Raw genomic sequence first — 21,805 nt, 5'->3', positions numbered from 1 at the left:
CTCAGCACATAGGACCCAAATGCAGAAAGTAATCTTTTTAGACCAAGCCTTGATTGTGATAGAAGGGCTGCATTGTCAGCATAAAGAATCTTCATATTTAACAACTTTGGGACATGGGACTCAATGCGTGCAATGTAAGAGGCCAGGTCGGATAAAAATAAATTAAACAGAAGAGGGGCCAGGACACAACCCTGCCTTACTCCGCTCTCAATCGGGATAGGATTTGAAAGTTCTCCCTGCAAGCCGCACCTAACCTGGCTAGAGGTCTGATTATACAAAGATCTAATTAGGAACAAAAGACATCTGTCAATAGAACTTTTGCGCAATTTTGACCACAACAGTTCCCTAGGGACTGAGTCAAACGCTGCCTTTAAATCGATAAAAGCAGTAAAAAGTTTGCCACCTGGTGTAATAGCGTATTTGTTAACCAGGTGTGCTAAGACAAAACAGTGGTCCAATGTGGCACAGCCCGCTTTAAACCCAATCTGCTCTGCACCAATAATGTTAGACTCCTCAACCCAAATGAGGAGTCTGCGTTGAAGATATTTAGCATACAATTTCCCAATGATGGAAAGCAGGCTTATAGGGCGATAATCGGCAGGGTTGTTCCTGTTTAAAAACTGGAATAATAATTTCTAGACTCCAAGAGATATGAATCCTACCAGAGGAATTAATATGGGTGAAAAGTGTTGCCAAAAGAGGAATCCACCACTCGGGATAGGTGCTGCTTATTTTCAAGGTATGGTCCAAAATTTTTAATTGACAATTTTTGAAACAGTGTGAAACTAAAAGGCAATTTTGTTTTGATATTAGTACTTATTAAAATTTTACAATACAGTTCTTCAATTAAAAATAAATATAGAATGTGTACATAGTGAAAATTCACAGGAACTACTTACGTTACAGAAAATATACAAAAAAAAAGTTAAAAGTGCTTATAAAATGTATTACGTCTGGCCTTATGGCATATTAAAAAAATCATATATTGCATGAAAGAGTAAACAACTGCGTTTCGATCTGGAAATTGGAAAAATAATAGTTGGATTCGTTCATGCTTACTTTCAAAATAATACCATGCAAAATTAAGATGATTTTATGTTTGATGGTACAAAGATGAAAACAAGAGTTAATAACCTAAGCACCAGAGTTGTTCTTTGTAATTGCCATGGGACTTACTTGAATTATCTTGTCTTCTCTGTTTCCCTGTCATTTTGGAGGAATAAAAACCAAGCCTCCAGGGAGTGAAGCATAAATGTATGTCTGAATGCAAATTGTAAGGACCGAGAGCAGGAATGTGGAGACTACAAGTAAAAAATGTGTATTCTAATCCTCATTTCCAGCATTTGGCATATCAGTCCTGATAAGAACCATTTATGTGCAGGTGGGGGAACCTTCCAATGAGAATAAAGAGTTAAATGTATTTGAGGTTGTTTATAACTTTTAGAATGACTCCCAGGGGGTCTTAAGCAGAGAAGTGCTTTTGCCAGCTATTGAAAAGAAGCCAGCATGCAGCAAGGAGCAGGGTTTCCTGCTGTGTATTTCTGTATCTATCACTAAGTATGTGGTTGTATGGTGTGTACGGTCACAGTGGTACTGTTGTGACAAACAATATTCTCTCGATGGTGTTATATCTCTGGGTTATAAATGGCGTTGTTTAGCTAGAAATAGTGGTTTTAAAAAAAGCTGTAGAATCAAGAGTGCCAGGATAAGCCAAAGTGAATCCGAATGAAGCAGTTTTCCTGGTTAAATGTAGCATGACTGTACAGTAAAGGCTTCTTGAGAAAGTCATTTGCTGCTGGCCCTGCCCCTAATTCTCTTTATCTTTTTACCATAGCTTCCCTTCTGTAGAAGGTTTAATCTCTGCAATGAACCTTGCCCCAATTGGTAGGCTTCCTGCCTGGTTTCCAATAAGTGTAGCTCTCCACACTAGTCACAAAATCTAAACTTATCAGATTTGGCCTACAAATATCTGGACAAACATAAGATAGCAATAGAGACCCACAGAAAGCTGTTACCATATAATAATACCATATAATAATCATGTTATATAATATTATATATACTGTATCATATAATAATCTAGATTTACTAGCCCTTGCTGTAGTGAATTTGGAAAAATCCAAGCACTAAGTAGCCAGTCAGCCATTTGCTATTTCTGCTTCCTCCTCCAAGGTTGGCTGAAACTAGGGATGAGTGAGGTCTCAATCAGCAACACCTTGCCTGAAATTTAGAGAATATGGATAGCAAGCTAGGATCAGTAAAATTAGTTTTAGTGTTCAATCTTTTTATTTTGTGGATTAAAATGCTTTATATGAATTTGTTCTGATATTAGTTTGGGGAAAAAACTGGGCTGCTGGATCAACTGAAATCCATCTTTTCAGAAAGCAGTTGTTCATTCCATCTCCTTTTTCAAAGCCTCTGACCCTCTAATATGTAACAAATATATAGAATTCTTTATTGGTGATGCTTATTCTGGAAAAAGGATCTAGCTCTTAGATCCTTTCTATTAGATCGCAATATTGTAAAAACAGGATTGCCACTTACCTTCTTTGTAATCAAGTCACAGTAAAGGGGCTGGTAGCAGCATGCTTAGTAATTGTTGTTATTTTTCCAATTTGGGCAACTTTGGAATAAAATACACATACGTAACACCTTTGGTTCAATAGGCACTAAAATGCTGATGGTTTGTTGGACAATAAAATGGAAATCCATTTAGATGGATCTATATATATATTGAAATTCTAGTATCACTGGAAACAATTAAGTCACACTAAAAATAGAGAAAATTATAGTGATTTGGAAAAAATGGAAGAAGAGATACTGACTTTGGATCAATTGATTGATAATGATTATTAACATATGCTGCAGTAATAGATAAATATCATGTATGGCAATATTCAACTACAACTTTTGTGAACAACATTGTATTGTATGGGCCTGCAGCATTTTCCTGTTCTGAGATACCTGAGTTATTAGAACAACTTGTTAAATCCTTTGAAACTAAAAAAAACCCCAAGCTTTTATAGATATTTGTTATCAACAAATTAATTTGATATGTGGATGCTAAGAAATGAATAGAATAAAAAAATAGAGTTTCCTATGCTGCCTAGACAAGGGAAGAGTGTTTTAGTTTCTATAGCGAAAGTGTCGATGGAGTTCAAATTATGACATACAACACAAAGTAATATTTAGAATTGTACAAAAAAGACTGTCAAAAACAGCATTTTGTTGGAGCAGTAATAAAAATAATGCTTCTTTAAGGCATACATTTTTACAATGTCCTACACTTCCTAGGTTTTGGAAGAAACTACTTTGTTATATAAATACAATTGTGGAACAAAAGCTAAAATTTTCAGAGGATAATACTCTTTTGTATTATATACCTAGTACTTCAAATTTGACAACCAGACAACATAAATGGATTCTCCGTGCCTTATTATAGCCAAAAGACTATAGCAGCATTGGAAAGATAAATGTATGGCCTTTTTCCCTGAATGAATTGAAGATCTGACTGCACTTGCTTCCTATGAACGGACTGCCTGTAGATGCAGACTTTGTATGGAGAAATGTAATGAAATATGGGATCTATTATTTCACAAAATACAGTAGGTTAAAAACATGATAATTGTATAAATCTATTGGAAACATATATGTGCTTGAATAATAATACCACTATTTTATTTATTTATTTAGTGTGTGGCAAAAAAAATGTTTAAAACACATCACGATTACATTCTCAATGAGCACATATGAAACTATTTATTCCATTTACAAATTCAAAGGTAAACTATTTTTATAGTCAATAGATGATGGAGTTGCATAAAGCAAGTCTCTGGGGATTCCTTGATATGCTGTTCACAAGGTACTGTTCACAATATGTTGTACTGTCTGCTTTGGAGCACCCCAGCTACATTCAGAAGAGGAGTGCTTTCTCCATTTATGCAGGAGACTAGACACGTAGAGTTGTAATTCTATTGAGGATTAATCTATTGATCATAATGCCACTAGATAACTATATATAGAATTGTAACTATTTGCTGCTAAAATGGTATACTATTCTCTTCTTCGGTGTATTTTTTCCACTTTTTTAAAAAGCACCTTCTATTTGTTCTTTATTTCCTTGACAATATATGTATTTCTATCATTCTATTGTGGAGTTTTTTCCTCATTTGTCATTATTTTAAAAAGCAATAAAAGAATAAGGGGGAAAATCATTATTTCTATTTCTCTACAAGAGCTCTTGACTGCATTCCAAATGTTTATATCCTATTCAGTTGTTATTCCCTGTATACAATTATACATTTAGTATGTGGATAAGAATGATACAGCCTATTGACTTCCCTCTATCCTGCTGAAATAATTCCTCAGATTCTTGTACCCTAGTGTGTTCTTTTCCCAGCACATGTACAGTAGCTCCATTCAGTTATTCAAATAAGGCCTTACACATTTGCTGGTGCATGTGCAGGGGACTTCTCTGTAGTCACAATTGACCACTTGTGCATCTACACACTTTAGGAAAAGCAATGTTCTACTTTGAAAACATGCTCTTCCAGTATGTAACAGGCAAGCTAACAGTAGAGAGCAAAGCTACTGGACTCATCCCACTTATCCCTCAGAGAATTTTAATAGGGGGAGAAATTTCTAAATAGGTTGATTTAGTTTTCTAAAACCAATCAATCATAAATCTCTCATTTATAGAGGCAAAACTTGTTTTGGTAAAATTTTGAGTTGAGCTCAAATTGTGTGACTAATTCATAGCTTTCTTGTTGACAGTATGGAAATGGTTTCTTGTTGCCTTCTTCTGGGATGTTTTGTCAAATTCCTAGTCTAGCCTATGGACCTGATATTTCATGATAGTTTCTATCAAAGCAGGGCTGATCTTGCTTACACTGGCATCCATAGTGAATCACAGTGATCCTAAAATGAAAGAAGTACATTGTAATACCACAGCACAAACTCCTCCTTTTGTACCACATAGGATTGTTGTTGTAAAAGGCAGGAGACAGGAGAGAAATCAATCAGAATAGAGCTGAAATGAACCTTGGAGGTCTTCTAGTCCAACCCCTTGCTCATGCAAGAGGCCCAATACCATTTCAGACAGGTGGCTCTTCAGTCTTTTCAGAATCACTTAGAGCTTCTGAAGGCAAGCTGTTCCACTGGTTAATTGTTCTCCTTGCTTCTGTCCTTGATTAGTTTCCATCGGTTGTTTCTTTTCTTGCCTTCTGGTGCTTTGGAAAATAAATTGCCCCCCCCCCTTCTTTGTGGCAGCCTCTCAAATACTGGAATACTGCTATCATATCACCCCTAGTCCTTCTTTTTGTAGACTAATCATACCCAATTCCTGCAACTGTTCTTCATATGTTTCTGTCTTTTGAATGGTGCATCGTCCATTAGTTTACGTCCTAGAAGCATTGTGAAAAATAATATCAAAAGTTAGAAATGAGTTTTTTATTTAATTAGTTAGTTGAATTTATTAGCACACAATTCTAATGGACTCATGCAATACGAAGTGTCATAAAGATATTTATAATACCATCAGTGCTATTTATTGCTTTTATTTATCGAGAGATTTAGGAGACATGGAAATAAATCCAATTTTTGTTCACTTTCTGAAGTAAGTCTTTATTTGCTCATATAAACAGCCATGCAAGCCTAACCAACTCAAAAAGCCAGCATGAGCTAAATTTCAGAAGACTCTAGGTGAAAAATTCCAACAAGCACTTGTTCTCTGTGATAATTCCAAAATACAAAGGATTGGTCAACCCTGACGTGCTCCCTGGTGTTGTTTTCACTTGTCTGTCCTAGCCTTATTCAGTTCACTCTAGCTATGACTCTGGTTTTAGCAGTCATTTTTTGCTTGACGAACCAGTATGTTGTGACATCTTAAAAACATTTATCTACTAAACATTCTACCTTTATTGACTTTTTTGAATGAGTCTCATGTATGCCATCTTTCATGTGTGCTTCTCAGCATTTCAGGATATTTCTATTCACAAGAAACCCAAGTAGATTGTCCAACATAGGTTAACTGTTTTCCCAGACACAAAACTATTTACAGATTTAAGAAACTTATAAATGATATCCAACATTAGTCATTGTTTTGTAAATTGAAGAATAATGTAACGATGTCCGTAATGAGCTAATGTTACTTTTTCTTTTAAATGGACAATTCTATAATTGTCCATTTCATTTTGATGTATTCATTGTTTAAGGTTTTCATTCACCCTCCTCAATTTCTCTTGTTGATATCTGGTAGGATTTTTCCCTGCGTACAAATATATATGTTCATCTGATATTTTGTGTTAGGAAGAACTGTGAAACATCTGAGGATTGAATAAAACACACTTGAGAAATGTATGAAGATTACTTTAGCTTTTTCTTTTCTTTTCTTTTCTTTTCTCTTGCTTTCCTCAAGCAAGAACAAATTCGCCTCAAATTTTATTTCAGGCAACACAGTAAAAGCAATCAAATAGAAGATTTATTGGTTTTCCTCTTCCAATAAATTGCTTATTTTTATGACAAATCATCGTGATGTCTCCCACATATTCCAACTGTCCTACTAAATTCTGACAGTCTAGATTTGCCAGAACTAGTTTCTTATAAAACAAAACTTTCCACTTGTTTTGTGACATGTTATTGTTTATAAAATGTCAGCATATATCCGCAAGACAGTCTTTTAAAGGTAAAGGTCTCAATGGCTAGGTTAGGCCAAAATAATATGTCAGGACATATGGAATAGGAAATGAGGGATTTGTTGTAGATCAGCAATGTCTGGAGGGCTATCTTATCTCCATCCCTAAAGAACATATTACTATCAGAGCAATTAGAAGTTTTAGGACTGTAGTTGCTTTTTCCATTTCCTGGAGTATTCTCTGTGGTGTATAGCATATCCTTCTGTCTTTGTTTGTGGGTAGGTGTGATCAGCTAAAGTGCTGCTCACACTATAATTTAAAAAATAACAAATCCTTCTCTGCATCTCAGCATAAAGTAAAGCACAACTGGTTTAGTCCTTTGAAATTAGAATCTGAATTTGTGCCAGTTCCATTGGCTGGGCCCTTGTGAATTTTGTTGTTGGCTGAATTCACTCATCCATCAATTTCTTACCCTTTTTTGTCGTTTTTAATTGCATTGCATTGTATTGTGAGCCACTCAGAGTTAATTGGAGATGGGAGGCAATGTAATTTGGCAATAAAATACAGAGATCTGAAGACAACTCTTAAGGGAGGAGTGTGTGGATTAGGAGGGGAAAGTGTGTAGATTAATGGCACTCCCTTTCCTGTTCCTCTGCTCAAAGTTTCTCATTATCAGAGATTTCCTCATGTAACCTCTGCTCTGTTCATTGGCACTTACAAGCAAGTGAACCAACTTGCTATTCGCAGTTACCTCAGTGATATTTACAGCATTTTAAATGTCAGTTTCACAAATGTAAATAGAAATTGCAAGAGGCTGGGAGAAAATAGTCCAAAAGCTAGAGTTAATTCTGATGTGAACACTAAAAACCTTTGTCTTAAATACACAACACTTCCTATGTAGTATGCCACTGTTTAAAAAGAAACTCCAACTGAGAAAGCTTTAAAACTATCCTTCCCATCAAGAAATGCATAGAAAAGATGAGTGGAAAATTTTTTTCCTTCTCCACAGTAATCCTAAGACCCAGCAAATTAAAAGTGCATATTTAGAGGAACTGTATGTTGATGCACTCTCCAGAATTTCAACTTTCCACAGTGGGGAGATAGAAATAATTTGAGCTCTAAAAATTGACAGCACCAAGGCTTCTAGATACAAATAGTACAATGAGCTGATGCTGCTTTTTCAGTCTCTAGCTTGACAAGGTGACTTGGGGGGGGGGGGATTGTCTGCAAATTGTGCTTTGTCATCTGATTTATTAGCTGACAGTAAATCTCTTCACTTTCTCTCTCTCCCCCCCCCCTTTAGAGAATTTTGAAACTAGGTTGGTATTAAAAAAACAGAGGGACCAGGCAATATGCAAACTTAAAAAATATATTTTTACCTGCTGTTTTATTCTAACTGATCTGTTTTAGTTTTATTTTGTCTGGATTTTTCCTCACAGTGCTTAATGAGTGCGCATGGCAAAAAGCCATCTGGCTGTGTTCTGTATTGTGTTTTTATTGCTTCTTTTACTGTGAGCTGCTCAGGGTCAGATGGACTAGATGTGTAGTAAATTGAATTAAATAAATAAAAAAGAAAGAGAGCCAGATGACTGAGACTGATTTTGCTTAGCGCATGGGCAGGAAACCAATGATTCATGGGTAATTAGAATTCCTTAAACCAGTATTTTAGTCACACTCGCTGGGATCTATGACACAATTAACTTTAGTTTTAAGGTTATTTTAAAACTTGGCTCCTCATGTCCTTTGGTACTAGCTAGGCTCCATGACTCATCAGATTTCAGTTGATTTCCTCTTAATTAAAAAAGGAAGGAAACTGGCGAGTTGTGAAGTAAAGCACCAGCCTCTAGCCTGATCTTTCCAAGAATGTATCTGGGCCTGAATTGGCCACACAAACATTCTTAGAAAATCAGATTGTGGATGGCTGTGCACCAAGGCTTTGTCTGGAATTGTACCCAATTACCAGAAAAAAAGATCAGGAAAGTCAACTAAATAGGAAAGCTAGATATGATGGTGAGAAGCAACCTTACCCATTTGCTTCCCAGTATAACATGCCCTCAAAACATGCCTTTAAAAATCCAGGTATGCTTTCTGACTTGAAAAGGTTGGGGAATGCTGTTTTAATTTTCAATCCTTCGAACAGTCTTAATACATTCAAATAAACCTAAAGAAACCTTTCTTTTTTCCCCTTTTTCTTGTTTTAAGGTATAATTGGATTGTAATCCTGTCCAATAGTTGCATATTTTTTTTCATTTAAACATTCTCTCCCTTCCCCTTTAGAAGGGAGTGGAAAATTGCAATGCTACCATTGCACAATCTGAAAATGATGTTGCTCCATAAGGAATAGCCAACACACAGAGAGGGATTGCCCATGCTAAATGTCTGTACTAATTTGCACCATCAGGTTTTTTTATTTATTTTTATTTAAGAAAATGTATATAGTTGCCCAACTAATATTTGAGAGGGTGTCACAAAGAAGAGGGTGTTGACCCATTTTTCAAAGCACCAGAAGTCAAGACAAACAATGGATGAAACTAATCAAGGAGAGAAGCCACCTAGAATTAAAGAGAAATTTCCTAACAGTGAGGACAATTAACCAGTGGAACAATTTGCCTCCAGAAGTTGTGGGTGCTCCATCATTGGAAGTTTTTAAGAAGAGACTGAACAGCCACTTGTCTGAAATGATATAGGGTCTCCTGCTTGAGCAGGGGGTTAGACTAGAAGACCTCCAAGAACCCTTCAAATTCTGTTCAATGTTTCTGTTCTGTTTCTCTCAATGACTCTGGGTGGCTTACAGAGATAAAAATTAAACCAAGATGAGCTCTTTCATTCTTCTTCTACTTCTCCTATCTCTGGCAAACAATTACATCAAACAACTATAAAAGTATACTTCATTACAGTATGCACTTGAACAACATTTTTCATTTTGAATAGGTTGTATGTAATTAGACCATCTAAAGCAGAAGCCACATCTAGTAGATCTCCACTGATCACAATATTTAAATCTTAAGGTTGGGAAGTTAAAAAATGCATGTGGGAAGGAAAACAAAATCAGTTTTCCATATAGTCACCAGAATCTGAGTTCAGCTTGAGACAGTCTTCATCTATTAATGCATTAGTTGTTTTTGGTTTGCTGTAAAATGGAATGTTGTTTTCAGTGTAAGCTGATAGATATCTATAATTTTCTGATATCAGTAATAACCATTGTAGATACAGAATCCTGTATTGTTTGTATTGATACAAGGGTTCTTCAAAATCCCATGATTGCAGTAGTCTTGCTTACAGTAACTGAGTTAAGCATCAGTTCAGTTCTTGTATTCATTCATCATGCCTCGTTTTTTCCAGTACGCCTATATTTTATTTCTTTAGAATGAATTCCCTCATAATCATAAACCCCAAAATTAGTAGTTTAGGCGTGTCACAGTAAGTTCACAAAGATATATAAAAATCCCATGGTAGTTTTTCAGAAGGCGATGGTCTTCATACCCAGCACAATTTATAATGGCAGTCCTCTCTTATCTTTAAAAATGTGAAATTCATACTATATTTACCATACATTGCAATCATCAAAACTCTCAATTCCCACAAAGAGAAGTTTACTAATATTTTCTACCTTAAAACCACACAAGGAATCCTAGTGAACCCCAACCATTTGCAGATTGTATTTTCCCCACCTCAACTGTAGCTCAGTGGGGTTATAAGAGTAATTTAAAACAAATCATTAAGTCACTATGGAATTCTCAAAGGTTACTTTCTAGAAACATGGCAAGCTAAATGAAGAAAACACTATGGCAGACACTGAGAAGAAACAGGTCTTGATAGCATAGTCTAACCTGCTTGTAAATAGAACTGTTACTGTGCAATATACTGTATGCAATCTATAGAACTCATTACAGTATTTTCTTAGACTGTCTAGGCCAGGGGTAGGCAACCTTGGCTCTTTTATGACTTGTGGACTTCAACTCCCAGAATTCATGAGCCAGCCATGCTGAGAGGAAAGGGAGAGATTTCCATGCTAAGCCATGCTGGCTCAGGAATTCTGGGAGTTGAAGTCCACGAGTCATAAAAGAGCCAAGGTTGCCTACCCCTGGTCTAGGCAACACTATCATCCATACTCATCAGGCTATATTTTATCTTTCTTTGTCCGTTTTTTTTTTGCCATTTATGAGTATAATCTATTTTGACAGAATCTTTCCAAGAGAAGCATATAACTGTGAAGGTCTGTATGTTTCATAGCACGTTATTCACAATATTTTTTAATTCACACAACCAGCAGTGAAAACTAAAGCAAAGGCTATTATCTGTATGCTAAGTTCAAAGAGCATTTTATCTAGGGTCTCTTATGGAATTGTTGGCCTCAATTTGCAGCTCCCAAAAAATGTGATAAAGAAAAGAAAGGAAAACCGTGGTGTATCAAATTAACACATTAAGCTACTTCCTGTCTTTACAATTATGTAGGTAAAGTAGAGAAGGGACCCTATCCACACCTTTGTGCCTTTAATAGAGAATTGCCATGGAATGCAAGAAAGATCTTTCAACTAAAATGTATTTAAAAACAATAGGTAACAAATATGAACTTTACAAAAAAATAACCGCACAAAAACAATTTCAGGGAAAGTGACTAAATTTTACTGAAAAATAATACAAATAATGACAGTGGAAAATAGCGGTAAAGGAGAAATTGCTTCAGAAATAGCACTGAAGGAAGACATAGCCATTACAACAATAAACACTGTTTGTTAAACAATGTTGGTGGCATGAAAAACATTCAAAAAGCAGTTAGAAGGGGAAGTACCAGTCATGTGGAAAGGCAATGAACTGTTCTTGAGAGTTAATGGGACAACATGTCCAGGGTAGTTTTTTCAAGGAAAAAGCAAATGCAGTATGTTCTCTGTAAAAGGTCCTTTCCCTGTTTTTGATAAGTAGGAGGAGAGATCCTGACACACATGCTTCAGTTTTGAAAATCGGGAATTCAATAAGAAGAGGAAAACAGAACAAAAGTAACAAAACTCTCCACCAATCTATATATACCAAGAGGGAAAGATGAATAAAGACTAGTATGCCTTTCTATCTCATCATCCCATTTATTGAAGTCTGATGGTAGATTCACCTTCCAGATGTTCATAGAAGAAGGCCTTTATCATCAGGTACTTGCCAGTGCTTTGGAGCTAGATCAATTCTGTAGATTCCTGTAGATTTCTGTAGTTTTTTTTTTAAGTTTTTTATTTGTAATACAATTAAAACAAAAATGGACAAGCGTGACATTCCAGAGTAAGTATTTCAAATAATTTGTTTCTCGTGGTACAAAAAGATAATACACCATTCTTAACCTCTATATAAGCCTCACCCTTCTATGTAATACAATTAAATATACAATTATATGTACAGTTATATATACATTTCAATCCTATCATTAACTTGAGATCCGAGCAGTTCTTCTTAATTCATACCAACGGTAAAATTTGTCCCAGATTTCAAAGTAATCGAGTTCTGTCTTGTCCTTCATAATCATTGAAAGCCTGTCCATCTCAGCACATGAAAGGATTTTATACAGGATCTCTTCTTCCGATGGAACTCTCTTATTCCTCCAATTTTGAGCAAAGACCAGTCTGGAAGCTGTTAGAATGTGTAACATTAAATAAAGTACGCCTTTGTCGTACTTTTGCGTGATTATACGTAATAGAAAAAGTTCTGGTTTTGCTAAAGCCCACAGTTTTGAAGCTGGACCTTAGACCAGTTCAGAGGATGGATGATAATACTGTACATTGATTGTTTCTATCATCTGGATCTGTTCTAGGCTTTGAAACTCAACTTGCTATAGGTTGCTTTAGGGACCTGGGAAAGCTGTTCTTTTGATGTTTATGGTGGCAGTACACAGAAGAAGTTAAGCTGAGGTCCTGAAAGGCCTACCAGCCTTATTTGGGCTGAAAGAGAAGCTCAGTGGATCCAAACAAGCCTCTTCTCTTGTCTTGGTCTTATTGACTGCTCTGAAGTCCAGTCTATTAAGAAACATAGCCTCAGATAACTCAAAGAGATTCCTCTAGGATAAGTAAAGGCTTTCAAGAAGAAAGATGCTTCACAGCTCGCTTTCCCTTTTCTGCTAGAAAGGGAGAGAAGAATTAAAAACATTTTGTTTCCCCTTTCTCTTCTTGCTGGCCAAAACATGAAAGGATGGGAGGGAAGCAATTGTATTATGCTTGCTCAAGTGTTATTTATAGAACTTCCTGAATCATTCCCCTTGCCAAGAGTAGGTTCATAAAATGCCTCCCGGGTCTGATCATCTTTAAAATGTGCTATACCCTTTTGGTTAAATCAAGAAGAACAGCATTGATGAAATTTGTAATCCACTCAACCTTTCAACGGGATGTCTATTGCTTGTCCCATCTTCACGGGACAGGTTTTATCTCTATCTCTGTACACGGTATTGGCATTAAAGCAAAGGTCAAAAAGGTGGATTCTTCATAAACATTGCCCTGTAGCTAACCTGTATCCCCTCTAGGACTGTCATGTTATGAAAGCTTTTCTCTCTGTATAAGCCTAAAAGGGTGCATGACTGGGATTTCAATTTTCCAGGACAAGTTGAAAGGGAGGGGGATTGGGGATTTCATTCCAGCTGAACTTGGGACCATTATTTGCAGAAAATGTACTGTATTACTAATTTATATCCTCAAAGTAAAGAATATTCTACTTGATACTGAAACCTAACACCAATGGTATGTTTCAAAAATAGATACAGGTAAGTCCTTGACTTACAACAGATCACTTACTGACCGTTCAAAGTTACAACGGCATTGAAAAAAGTGATTTATGGCCATTTTTCACACTTAATGACTGTTGCAGCATCCCCATGGTCATGTGATTTACATTTAGATGCTTGACAACTGACTCACATTTATGATGTTGCAGTGTCCTTGGGTCATGTGATCACATTTTGCAACCTTTTGACAAGCAAAGTCAATGGGGAAGCCGGATTCATTTAACAACTGTGTTACTAATTTAACAGCTGCAGTGACTCACTTAACAAATGTGGCTAGAAAAGTCATAAAATGAGGCAAAAGTCGCTTAAGAAATTTCTCACTTAGCAACATGAATTTTGGGCTCAACTGTGGTCATAAGTTGAAGATTATCTCTAAATAGGAGTTCTGACAAATTATTTTGGAACATCCTAGGTCCTAGGACTATATTGCACAATTGTTGCAAATCTCTGTGAAGGCCTGGTAAATCTGTCTCTAGGATTCTACCAAATGGACATATTGAATTTTTTTTAATTTTTTAAAAATCTCAATGGAATTAAAATAAATGAATGCTAATTTAAGAAAAATGTTATGGAATGTTAACAGCAACAAGATCTGTGATTCAGTAAAAACAAGGAAGTGAGATGGGAAATCCGAATGACATTTTAGTGAATGCTGATTCAAAGTTCAGAGATCAGCCTTCCATCTTTGTGAGGTCAGTAAAATGAGGACCCAGATTGTTGGGGGTAATATGCTGCCTCTGTAAACCGCTTAAAGAGGGCTGTAAAGCACTGTGAAGCGGTATATAAGTCTAAATGCTATTGCTATTGCTATAACATGTAGATTGTTCTTTTCAACACTATACAAATGATAAAGATTGCATGTTTAAATGATCCTTCATTTATACACATGGAAGACAAGAATGTAAAGGAAAGACTTTGAATCTGATGTTCTCTCAAAATTCTGGTCTTACATCTCCAGCAACTCTGAAAAAACCAAATGACTGTATTGCTCTTTATTGCTTGTAAGCTACTATAATTAAAATAGGATCAACTTTAAATGCCTTTTATATTTAATTTGGTTTTCCTGCTTATAGCCCACATGAAATGAGATAAAATATAAGTATATAATGCCATACATATACATACACAATACACACACATATATGTACAAATAAAATATTATGTCTGTAGACATGCTGGCCACCTGACCATAGAAGTGGCTCCCTTGGCTAAAAAAGGAGATGAGTATTGCCCTCTATAGAGACAGACTGACTGGACCTTTTTAATGTTGGTACGTAAACTAGACTAAGCGCTAGCATCTAGCCAACCTTAACTGATTTCAAAAAATAAGTAAGCAGGGTCAGATTAATTAGAGTAAGAATGGAAATCACCAGGAAATTCCAGGGCTGTAGGCTAGACAGAGAGTTCATAATCTGTTTTGGAATACAGTAAAGGCAAACCATGTTGTCCCATCATCACTAGTTGAGCTCAACTAAAGGAAGTCTTTTATTTTTAATGGATAGTTATTTTTTATTTACTCTGCAACAGGGATTTTGTTTTTCTGTGTTAGCTGATGGTGTCAAGCTGAAATTGGTTTACACCTGAAGTACTGTTTTTACTATACAGTAAATGTATTGTTGCATAGAAGAATATGCAAATGTTCAAGGTCATAGCAATACACACTTTTCCTTTCTAAATTGATTTAGACCTAATAAAATGTATGACTTGCTTTGGATATGTTCTTCTGAGGTCATAACTATCATGCAGCAAAAATGAAGCTGTCTGATCCAGATGGGGGATGTAACGAAAAATTGGAGTCAAAATGATGCAGCAAGTCTCTAGAAGCTTGGATCTGAGCTGAGGGAGAAAATGACATTTGAGATCCAATTTAGGGAGCAAATGTCTTCAGTTAGCATTGGCACTTAGTAAGTAATAGCTTGTCTTCCTAAAAGTTGATTTATTTAACTAAACCAGCAGATGTCTATGCCATTAAATCATAATTAATTCACAGTGGTTTAATAAAATACAAAGCACACTAAAATCTATAGTAAAAAGAAAAAATAAAGTAATTGATTTTATAATAATATAATTTGTAATTTATTATAATTTTAATTATGAGGTATTTGTTAATATTCCTACTATAATGAACTATTAGTATTGTAACCACCGTTCAGAAAATGACATTCTTTAAAATATGGAAGAAATGCATATTTTAGATGCCTAGTAATTTAATATAGGATTATTTAAAACTAAACAAAAAATTGCTTAATTCTGGAGGCTATACGCGTAGATAGTTTTTACTTGCTTCAAGTCAAATTTCTCTTCAATAAAAACAAAATTTGGCGACCATTCACTTGTAATGGTTTAATTAAAATTGTGCCCAGTTTTTCAGTTGCTTTTGTGTAATTATTAATCACTCCATGGAATTGGTGTCAAATGCCCACAGAAGAATCTTTCTAAATATCTAATTTAAAATAATCAAAAGGATAACTATCCAGGAATGCTAAATTCTTGAGCACCTCTTTAGCTTCTTTGTGAAACAAATTCTAAATCATTTTCTGACATCTGCCAAAAAAGAAATTGCAATGATTAAATGGGGCTTTCATACTGAAAGCATCTTTACTCTTTTTGGGGATATTAGCCATTTTAAGGTATTTGAGACATTTTCTAGTTTAATTCACATATATAAAGTACACTTTGAGTGATAAGAGGTAGCCCAGGGCAGTGGTGGCGAACCTATGGCACGGGTGCCAGAGGCAGCACTCAGAGCCCTCTCTGTGGGCATGCGTTCCGTCGTCCCAGTCCTAGGCCTTCAGCTGGGTTTTATAAAACCTTTTCGTTTTAGGCCTCCGCTGCCGTGTGCAAAACAAACAAAGGTTCAATCAATCAGTCAATTTCAACTCGCAGGAAAAAAAATCTTGCAAAGTTGGAATTGATTCATTGAACTTTTTAGCCCCACCCAGTCTGCCATTACCACTGCAGCCACGCCCAGCCAATGCACCACACCCACCTGGCACCTGACGATGCATAAATGGGTTTTGGGTTGCAGTTTGGACACTTGGTCTCTAAAAGGTTTGCCATCTCTGGCCTAGGGATCTCAAAAAAATGGTCAATAATTTAGATTAACAAGATTTTGTCTAAACTTTATATTGTCATGATTTTTCCACTTTTTGAAATTGTCAGAATTACTCAAGGTGAGTTCCCATCCTAATTATTTATATTACATTTTGGAATGAGGTTGCCTTCAAGTCACTGTTGACTTCTAGTGACTGAGCAAGTCCCTGCAGTTTTCTTGGCAAGTGTTCCAAAGTTTTCAGTCTTTCAGAAGTTTTCCCGAAATTTCTGAGAGAGAGTGACTTTGTGCTTAAATCAGGACTAAAACTCACCACCTCTTGGCTTTTAGCTTAATGACTCCACTAAATTAGCTCACATTACACTAATACAAATCCTATTTTATTATAAGATTATTGAAAGAAAATAACAAGAATGGGCTTATAACTCCTCAGATCTAGCATGTAAGAATAAATAGGGTTAATAAGGGTTAATTAAGTCAGAGACAGTTTTGTTGGGATTAATATTAATGTTTTTTTCAGAGTCATCATATGGTGGAATTCCTATGCTATTAAAGACAAGTTCTTATGAGATTCACTTGTAACGATGCTTTTAATTTTATCAGAATATTGCTCTTAGAATCCATTTTTAGTCAGGGGAGAATGTTTCAAAATTAAGGTAAGGAATTAAAACATAATTTGGGAATTACTATTTTTATTAAAATTTTACAATACAGTAAAATTACAAAAGGAAAAAGAAAACAAAATAAGAAGATTGGGAATTACAAGGGGCATCAGAACTGCACTAAATAGATCTCCACTAAATAACTACAATGGAGTTACTCCCAGACAGGTGTTGATCTCTGCATATGTTTACCTGATTACCAAGTTATTACATAGGTAGTTGAACTTTGAGGTTATCAGTAAACATAGCACATATATTTTCATCTCAACACAGACTAGTTAGTCCGAATACAACAGTGTCTTTTGTCCCATGTAGCATGATGGATTTTTGCCCATCAGATCTAAGCCAGTCAGTTAACTAAGATGTTCCATGCATGTTCATTCCTTTATTCATAACAAAACTAGGGATATTGTTTGGCCAGTCTAGCTTATAACAATTTTTGTGCCCAGATACTATTTGCTTTTCTTGCAGACTTGTCTTTGAATTTGACCATCAATTTGAGCTAGATTCTGTATGTATTCCAAAACAAACTGGGAGACAATCACTTTAGGCTTATTTGTATATGCATATATAAATATATTTAACAACTGCATTTAAATTCAGATCCATTTTGTGACAGTGTGGGTGGAATTAGTGTATTCTTCTCAATTTGGTCTGATTTCTTATTCAAAAAAGGTCCTGTTTCAAGAGCTCTCAGAGAAGCTTTTTGTTTCAAGCATTCTCTGAAGGGCTACAAGATAATCTTTATTGGATGGCATCTTCTTTTTCAACAGCTTTTTAATTATGATCTAATTTAAAGGCAAAGAACAATACGAAGAGAGATTAATTTCCCACAGCAGGCGGTTTATGCCCCCACCCACCCTTCTCTTTCTCTTTCTTTCTTCCTCTTTCTCTCTTTTTTGGCTGATATGTAAATGTATACTCTAATTCATACTACTTAACCTGCCACAGGTTATTCTGAAGAATTCTAGACAATATAATTTGTGAACTAATTATTGAGAAATATGTGTTGTTGTGCTGCCTCACAGTGAGTCAATGGATTTTATTCAGCCCCCCAGCAATTCCAAGAAAGCCCATACAACATGTATTTCCAGCTGCCCTGCTCAGCAACACTGGAGCGATACCAGAATCCTTGGCAAAACTCAGTCCATAAATACAGTATACAGACCAGAGTCAGTTCAGAGTCCCAAAACACAAGTTCAAGATACACGAAACAGGAACACAGAATAAGGAACTGGACATGTTCCAGCGACGCCCGTCTCTTAGGGCAGTATTAAATAGGCAATGCCTATTCTGGAATTAGAATTAAGTCAAATGTGTAGTTTTTAGAGTGAGATAGAATAATGCTGGATTAAGTATATGTAATTTTTTTTTTGATCGGAGCACAAGACGTAGAGAATCAGTTCCTAATAGTTTTTCTGAAGTTATTTAAATACACACACTATAGATACAGCTGTTACTGCTTTTGTTCAAGTTATTTGAAATAGTTCTGGGTTGTTCATTCTAACCAAAGTTAAATTTCAATTTGAAACTTGTTTTATTATTATGTAGACTTTAGTTATTTGTATATTTGTTGCTAATCACTGAATTTCAGCTAGAACAACACAGACTGAAATTAAATTGAAAGCATGCTAATGTCTTGCTTTTTCTTTTATCAGGTGCAAGTGTAATCTTCATGCCACTGGCTGCAGAGTTGAAAATAAAAAATTATTATGCGAGTGTGAACACAATACCACAGGCCCAGACTGTGGGAAATGTAAGAAGAATTACCAGGGACGTCCTTGGACTCCAGGTTCCTATCTGCCCATTCCTAAAGGCACTGCAAATATCTGTGAGTACTTGTGCACAACATTACAGCTGCAAAACTGATGCTTGGGACCTTGTGAGTTAAAAAAAAAAATCAAAATTCAGACCCAAATTTAGAGCATGTCTGAGATGCTAAAGCTTATTGGAAAATTAAAATCTTTATGGTTTGCCCAGTGTTATGCATCTTTACTTATTTGGAATATGTTCTTGGATAATGATGCAAAAGAAATTATCTGCTCAAATAAATCAGCAAGAAAATTGTGACATCTCTCTTTATCAAATTTGCAATGGTCACACCAGACACACACACACAGACAGACCACACACAAATACAGAGTTACATGTAAGATATAGGTTTTTCTTTATAAACATAGAACTTAGAAGAGCTGAGATAGTATTAAATGTCCAAAACTTTAATGAACTGAATTTTAAGCTAAATTTCTTCAGCCTTTATCTAAGTACTACTCAACATTGGTTTATATGTGGTTGTCAAATTCTGATCTTTAAATAAAAGTGCAGAAATGGTTCAGTTTGATACTCAGTACTTTGTTATAAGGTCAGCGATCCCACCATTTTCTGTGATTCTGAAAGTGTGTGAGCCAATTATGCAAATGTTATGGCAACTTCCCAACCTGCCTAACAAATGTATTGCAAATGTCTCGTCATGTGACTGTACTGTTCTTTACCCAAGAATGTGTCAGTGTTTTTCACATGAGTTTTATTTATAATGCAGTATTAAATTGCTTGACTGAGGACAACTCTTCTTTTTATGAGGTTAGATAGTCTGAGTAGATTACAAATTCTTTATTTTTTATTGAAAGTTTTATAAATTTTACAAAAAGACAAAAACAATACAAAACAAAAAACAACATATACAAAAAAAAAATAAAAAACTAAACATTACATATAAAAAAACCCCCCCATCCCCCACCCCTCACAAACACCCTCCCTCCCCCCCCCCTGAGCTTCCCAGAGCAGAATATAGGCTTAGTTAAAAATTAACAAATAAAGATAAAAATTAAATTAAAAAATTTATATTTATATATAAAAAAAAATATCTATATATAACATTCTCTATATATAAAAATAAAACTTATGAAAAAACTATGTGATATTTTTTTATACCCAGTCTAAATTGTATAAATTTTATCCATTTGTCCCAAACGGCAAGAAACTTCTCTTGCGTTTGTTGCTTTAAGAAAGCCGAAATCTTTGCCATTTCCGCCAAATAGAACACTTTAAGAAACCATTCCTGCAGTGTAGGCAAAGATTCCTTCTTCCAATATTGTCCAACTAACAGCCTCGTGGCTGTAATCAAATTTAACATCAATACAACCTCCTTTGTATCACAATCTGTAACAATGCCCAACAAAAATAATTGCGGAGTAAATTTTACCCTCCTTCTAAAAATTCTCTGGATATTCCACCATATTTTAATCCAAAATGCTTTTATCTCTCTGCATGACCACCAAATATGATAATAGGAAGCATCCGTATAACCACATCTCCAACATTTGGGTTGTACGTCAGGGTACATAAGAGACATTTTTTGTGGATCAAGGTGCCATCTATAAAACATTTTATAAAAATTCTCCCTAAGGTTCTGTGCTTGTGTAAATTTGACATTTCTCACCCAAATGGTTTCCCAGATGTCCAATGAGACTGGGACATCAAAATTCTGCGCCCATCTAATCATGCAGTCTTTAATTAATTCCGTTTCTGAGTCCATTTCAACTAATACCCCGCAGATTCTCTTGATGTGGGTTTGTCTTTGATCCTTGACTTGCTTAATAAGATTTCCATCTTCTCTAAGAAAACCCAATTTACAATCCACCTTCCATTTATCTACTAGTTGCCTATATTGGAACCAAGAATAAATAATATTTTCTTGCGCTAAATCTTCCCGTAATCTTAACTGCCAGTTTTGCCCATCCCATCTAAGTAGCTGACTATAAGACACCATATCCATTTTTACACCACTTTTTATTCCTTCTATCGCATGCCAAGGTATGGCCCATAATGGAACTTTAAAATCACTTTTATAATATTTTCTCCAAGTCCTAAGTAAAGAGATTCTTAAAATATGAGATTTAAAGACCCAATCCATTTTTTTATTAAATATTAAATAGGCATGCCACCCATAAAGTAAATCCCATCCCTCTAAATGAAGTATCTCAGGATTTGTCAAATTTACCCAATCACTAATTAGTGTTAAAACCACCGCATCGTAATATAATTTCAAATTTGGTACCTTGAGTCCACCCCTCTCACGGAAGTCTTGCATAATTTTAAACTTAACCCTTGGCTTTTTCCCTGCCCAAATAAATTTATTAAGACCCTTCTGCCACTCACTTAAGTTAATCTCATTTTTCAAAATCGGTAACATTTGATTTATTTTTTAAGAATGTTTTTAGATTAACTATTATAATTCACTACTGAATGAATCATGCATGAGCCCAGCATTTTTGCTAGTTTTAAGACATGGTTGAATTGTGACCACTTTCAAGCATTGTTTATTATAGAAATGTGTTTTATTTTCATCTGTGTGTCAATTTGCTCTTAAAATTATGATGTAATGTTCCTTAGAATGGATCTTATGTCTTCTAAATATCCTTATGTTCATATAGTTACTACTACTAAGAGACATTTTATTCCTCCAGCTTCCAAATATCAATTATTCTTGTAGGATAATTCTTGTAGGATTATTTAGTTTATGGGTACATTCAAAATTACTGATGACCTAATAATTTTGATGAGAGAGATAAAAGATGGAGTCCAATTTTCTAAACCAATGGGGCTTAATATATTTTCTAACACTTCCTATACATTTCTCTCTTTCTGTTTAATAGGAGTACTGAGAGTAACACAGTATAGATTGCAGACAAAAATGAAGGGAAAA

General features: G+C 35.2%; 1 protein-coding gene across 6 annotated transcripts in view; it reads left to right on the top strand.

Annotated features, from left to right (window-relative positions):
• NTNG1 (netrin G1) overlaps positions 1-21,805 on the top strand; it is a 271,609-nt gene that overhangs the window by 167,257 nt on the left and 82,547 nt on the right. For all 6 annotated transcript variants that reach the window (XM_039329619.1, XM_039329617.1, XM_039329618.1 and 3 more), the window contains one exon: positions 18,759-18,931. In XM_039329619.1, coding sequence (XP_039185553.1) covers positions 18,759-18,931 — 173 coding nt within the window. The remainder of the gene's footprint in view (positions 1-18,758; positions 18,932-21,805) is intronic.

This window comes from Crotalus tigris, unplaced genomic scaffold, assembly GCF_016545835.1.
Source record: "Crotalus tigris isolate CLP2741 ecotype Arizona unplaced genomic scaffold, ASM1654583v1 scf7180000024401.5802323, whole genome shotgun sequence".
NCBI lineage: Eukaryota > Metazoa > Chordata > Lepidosauria > Squamata > Viperidae > Crotalus > Crotalus tigris.
The sequence above is the reverse complement of the archived record's forward strand: the minus strand, read 5'-3'. Positions and strand labels throughout refer to the sequence as shown.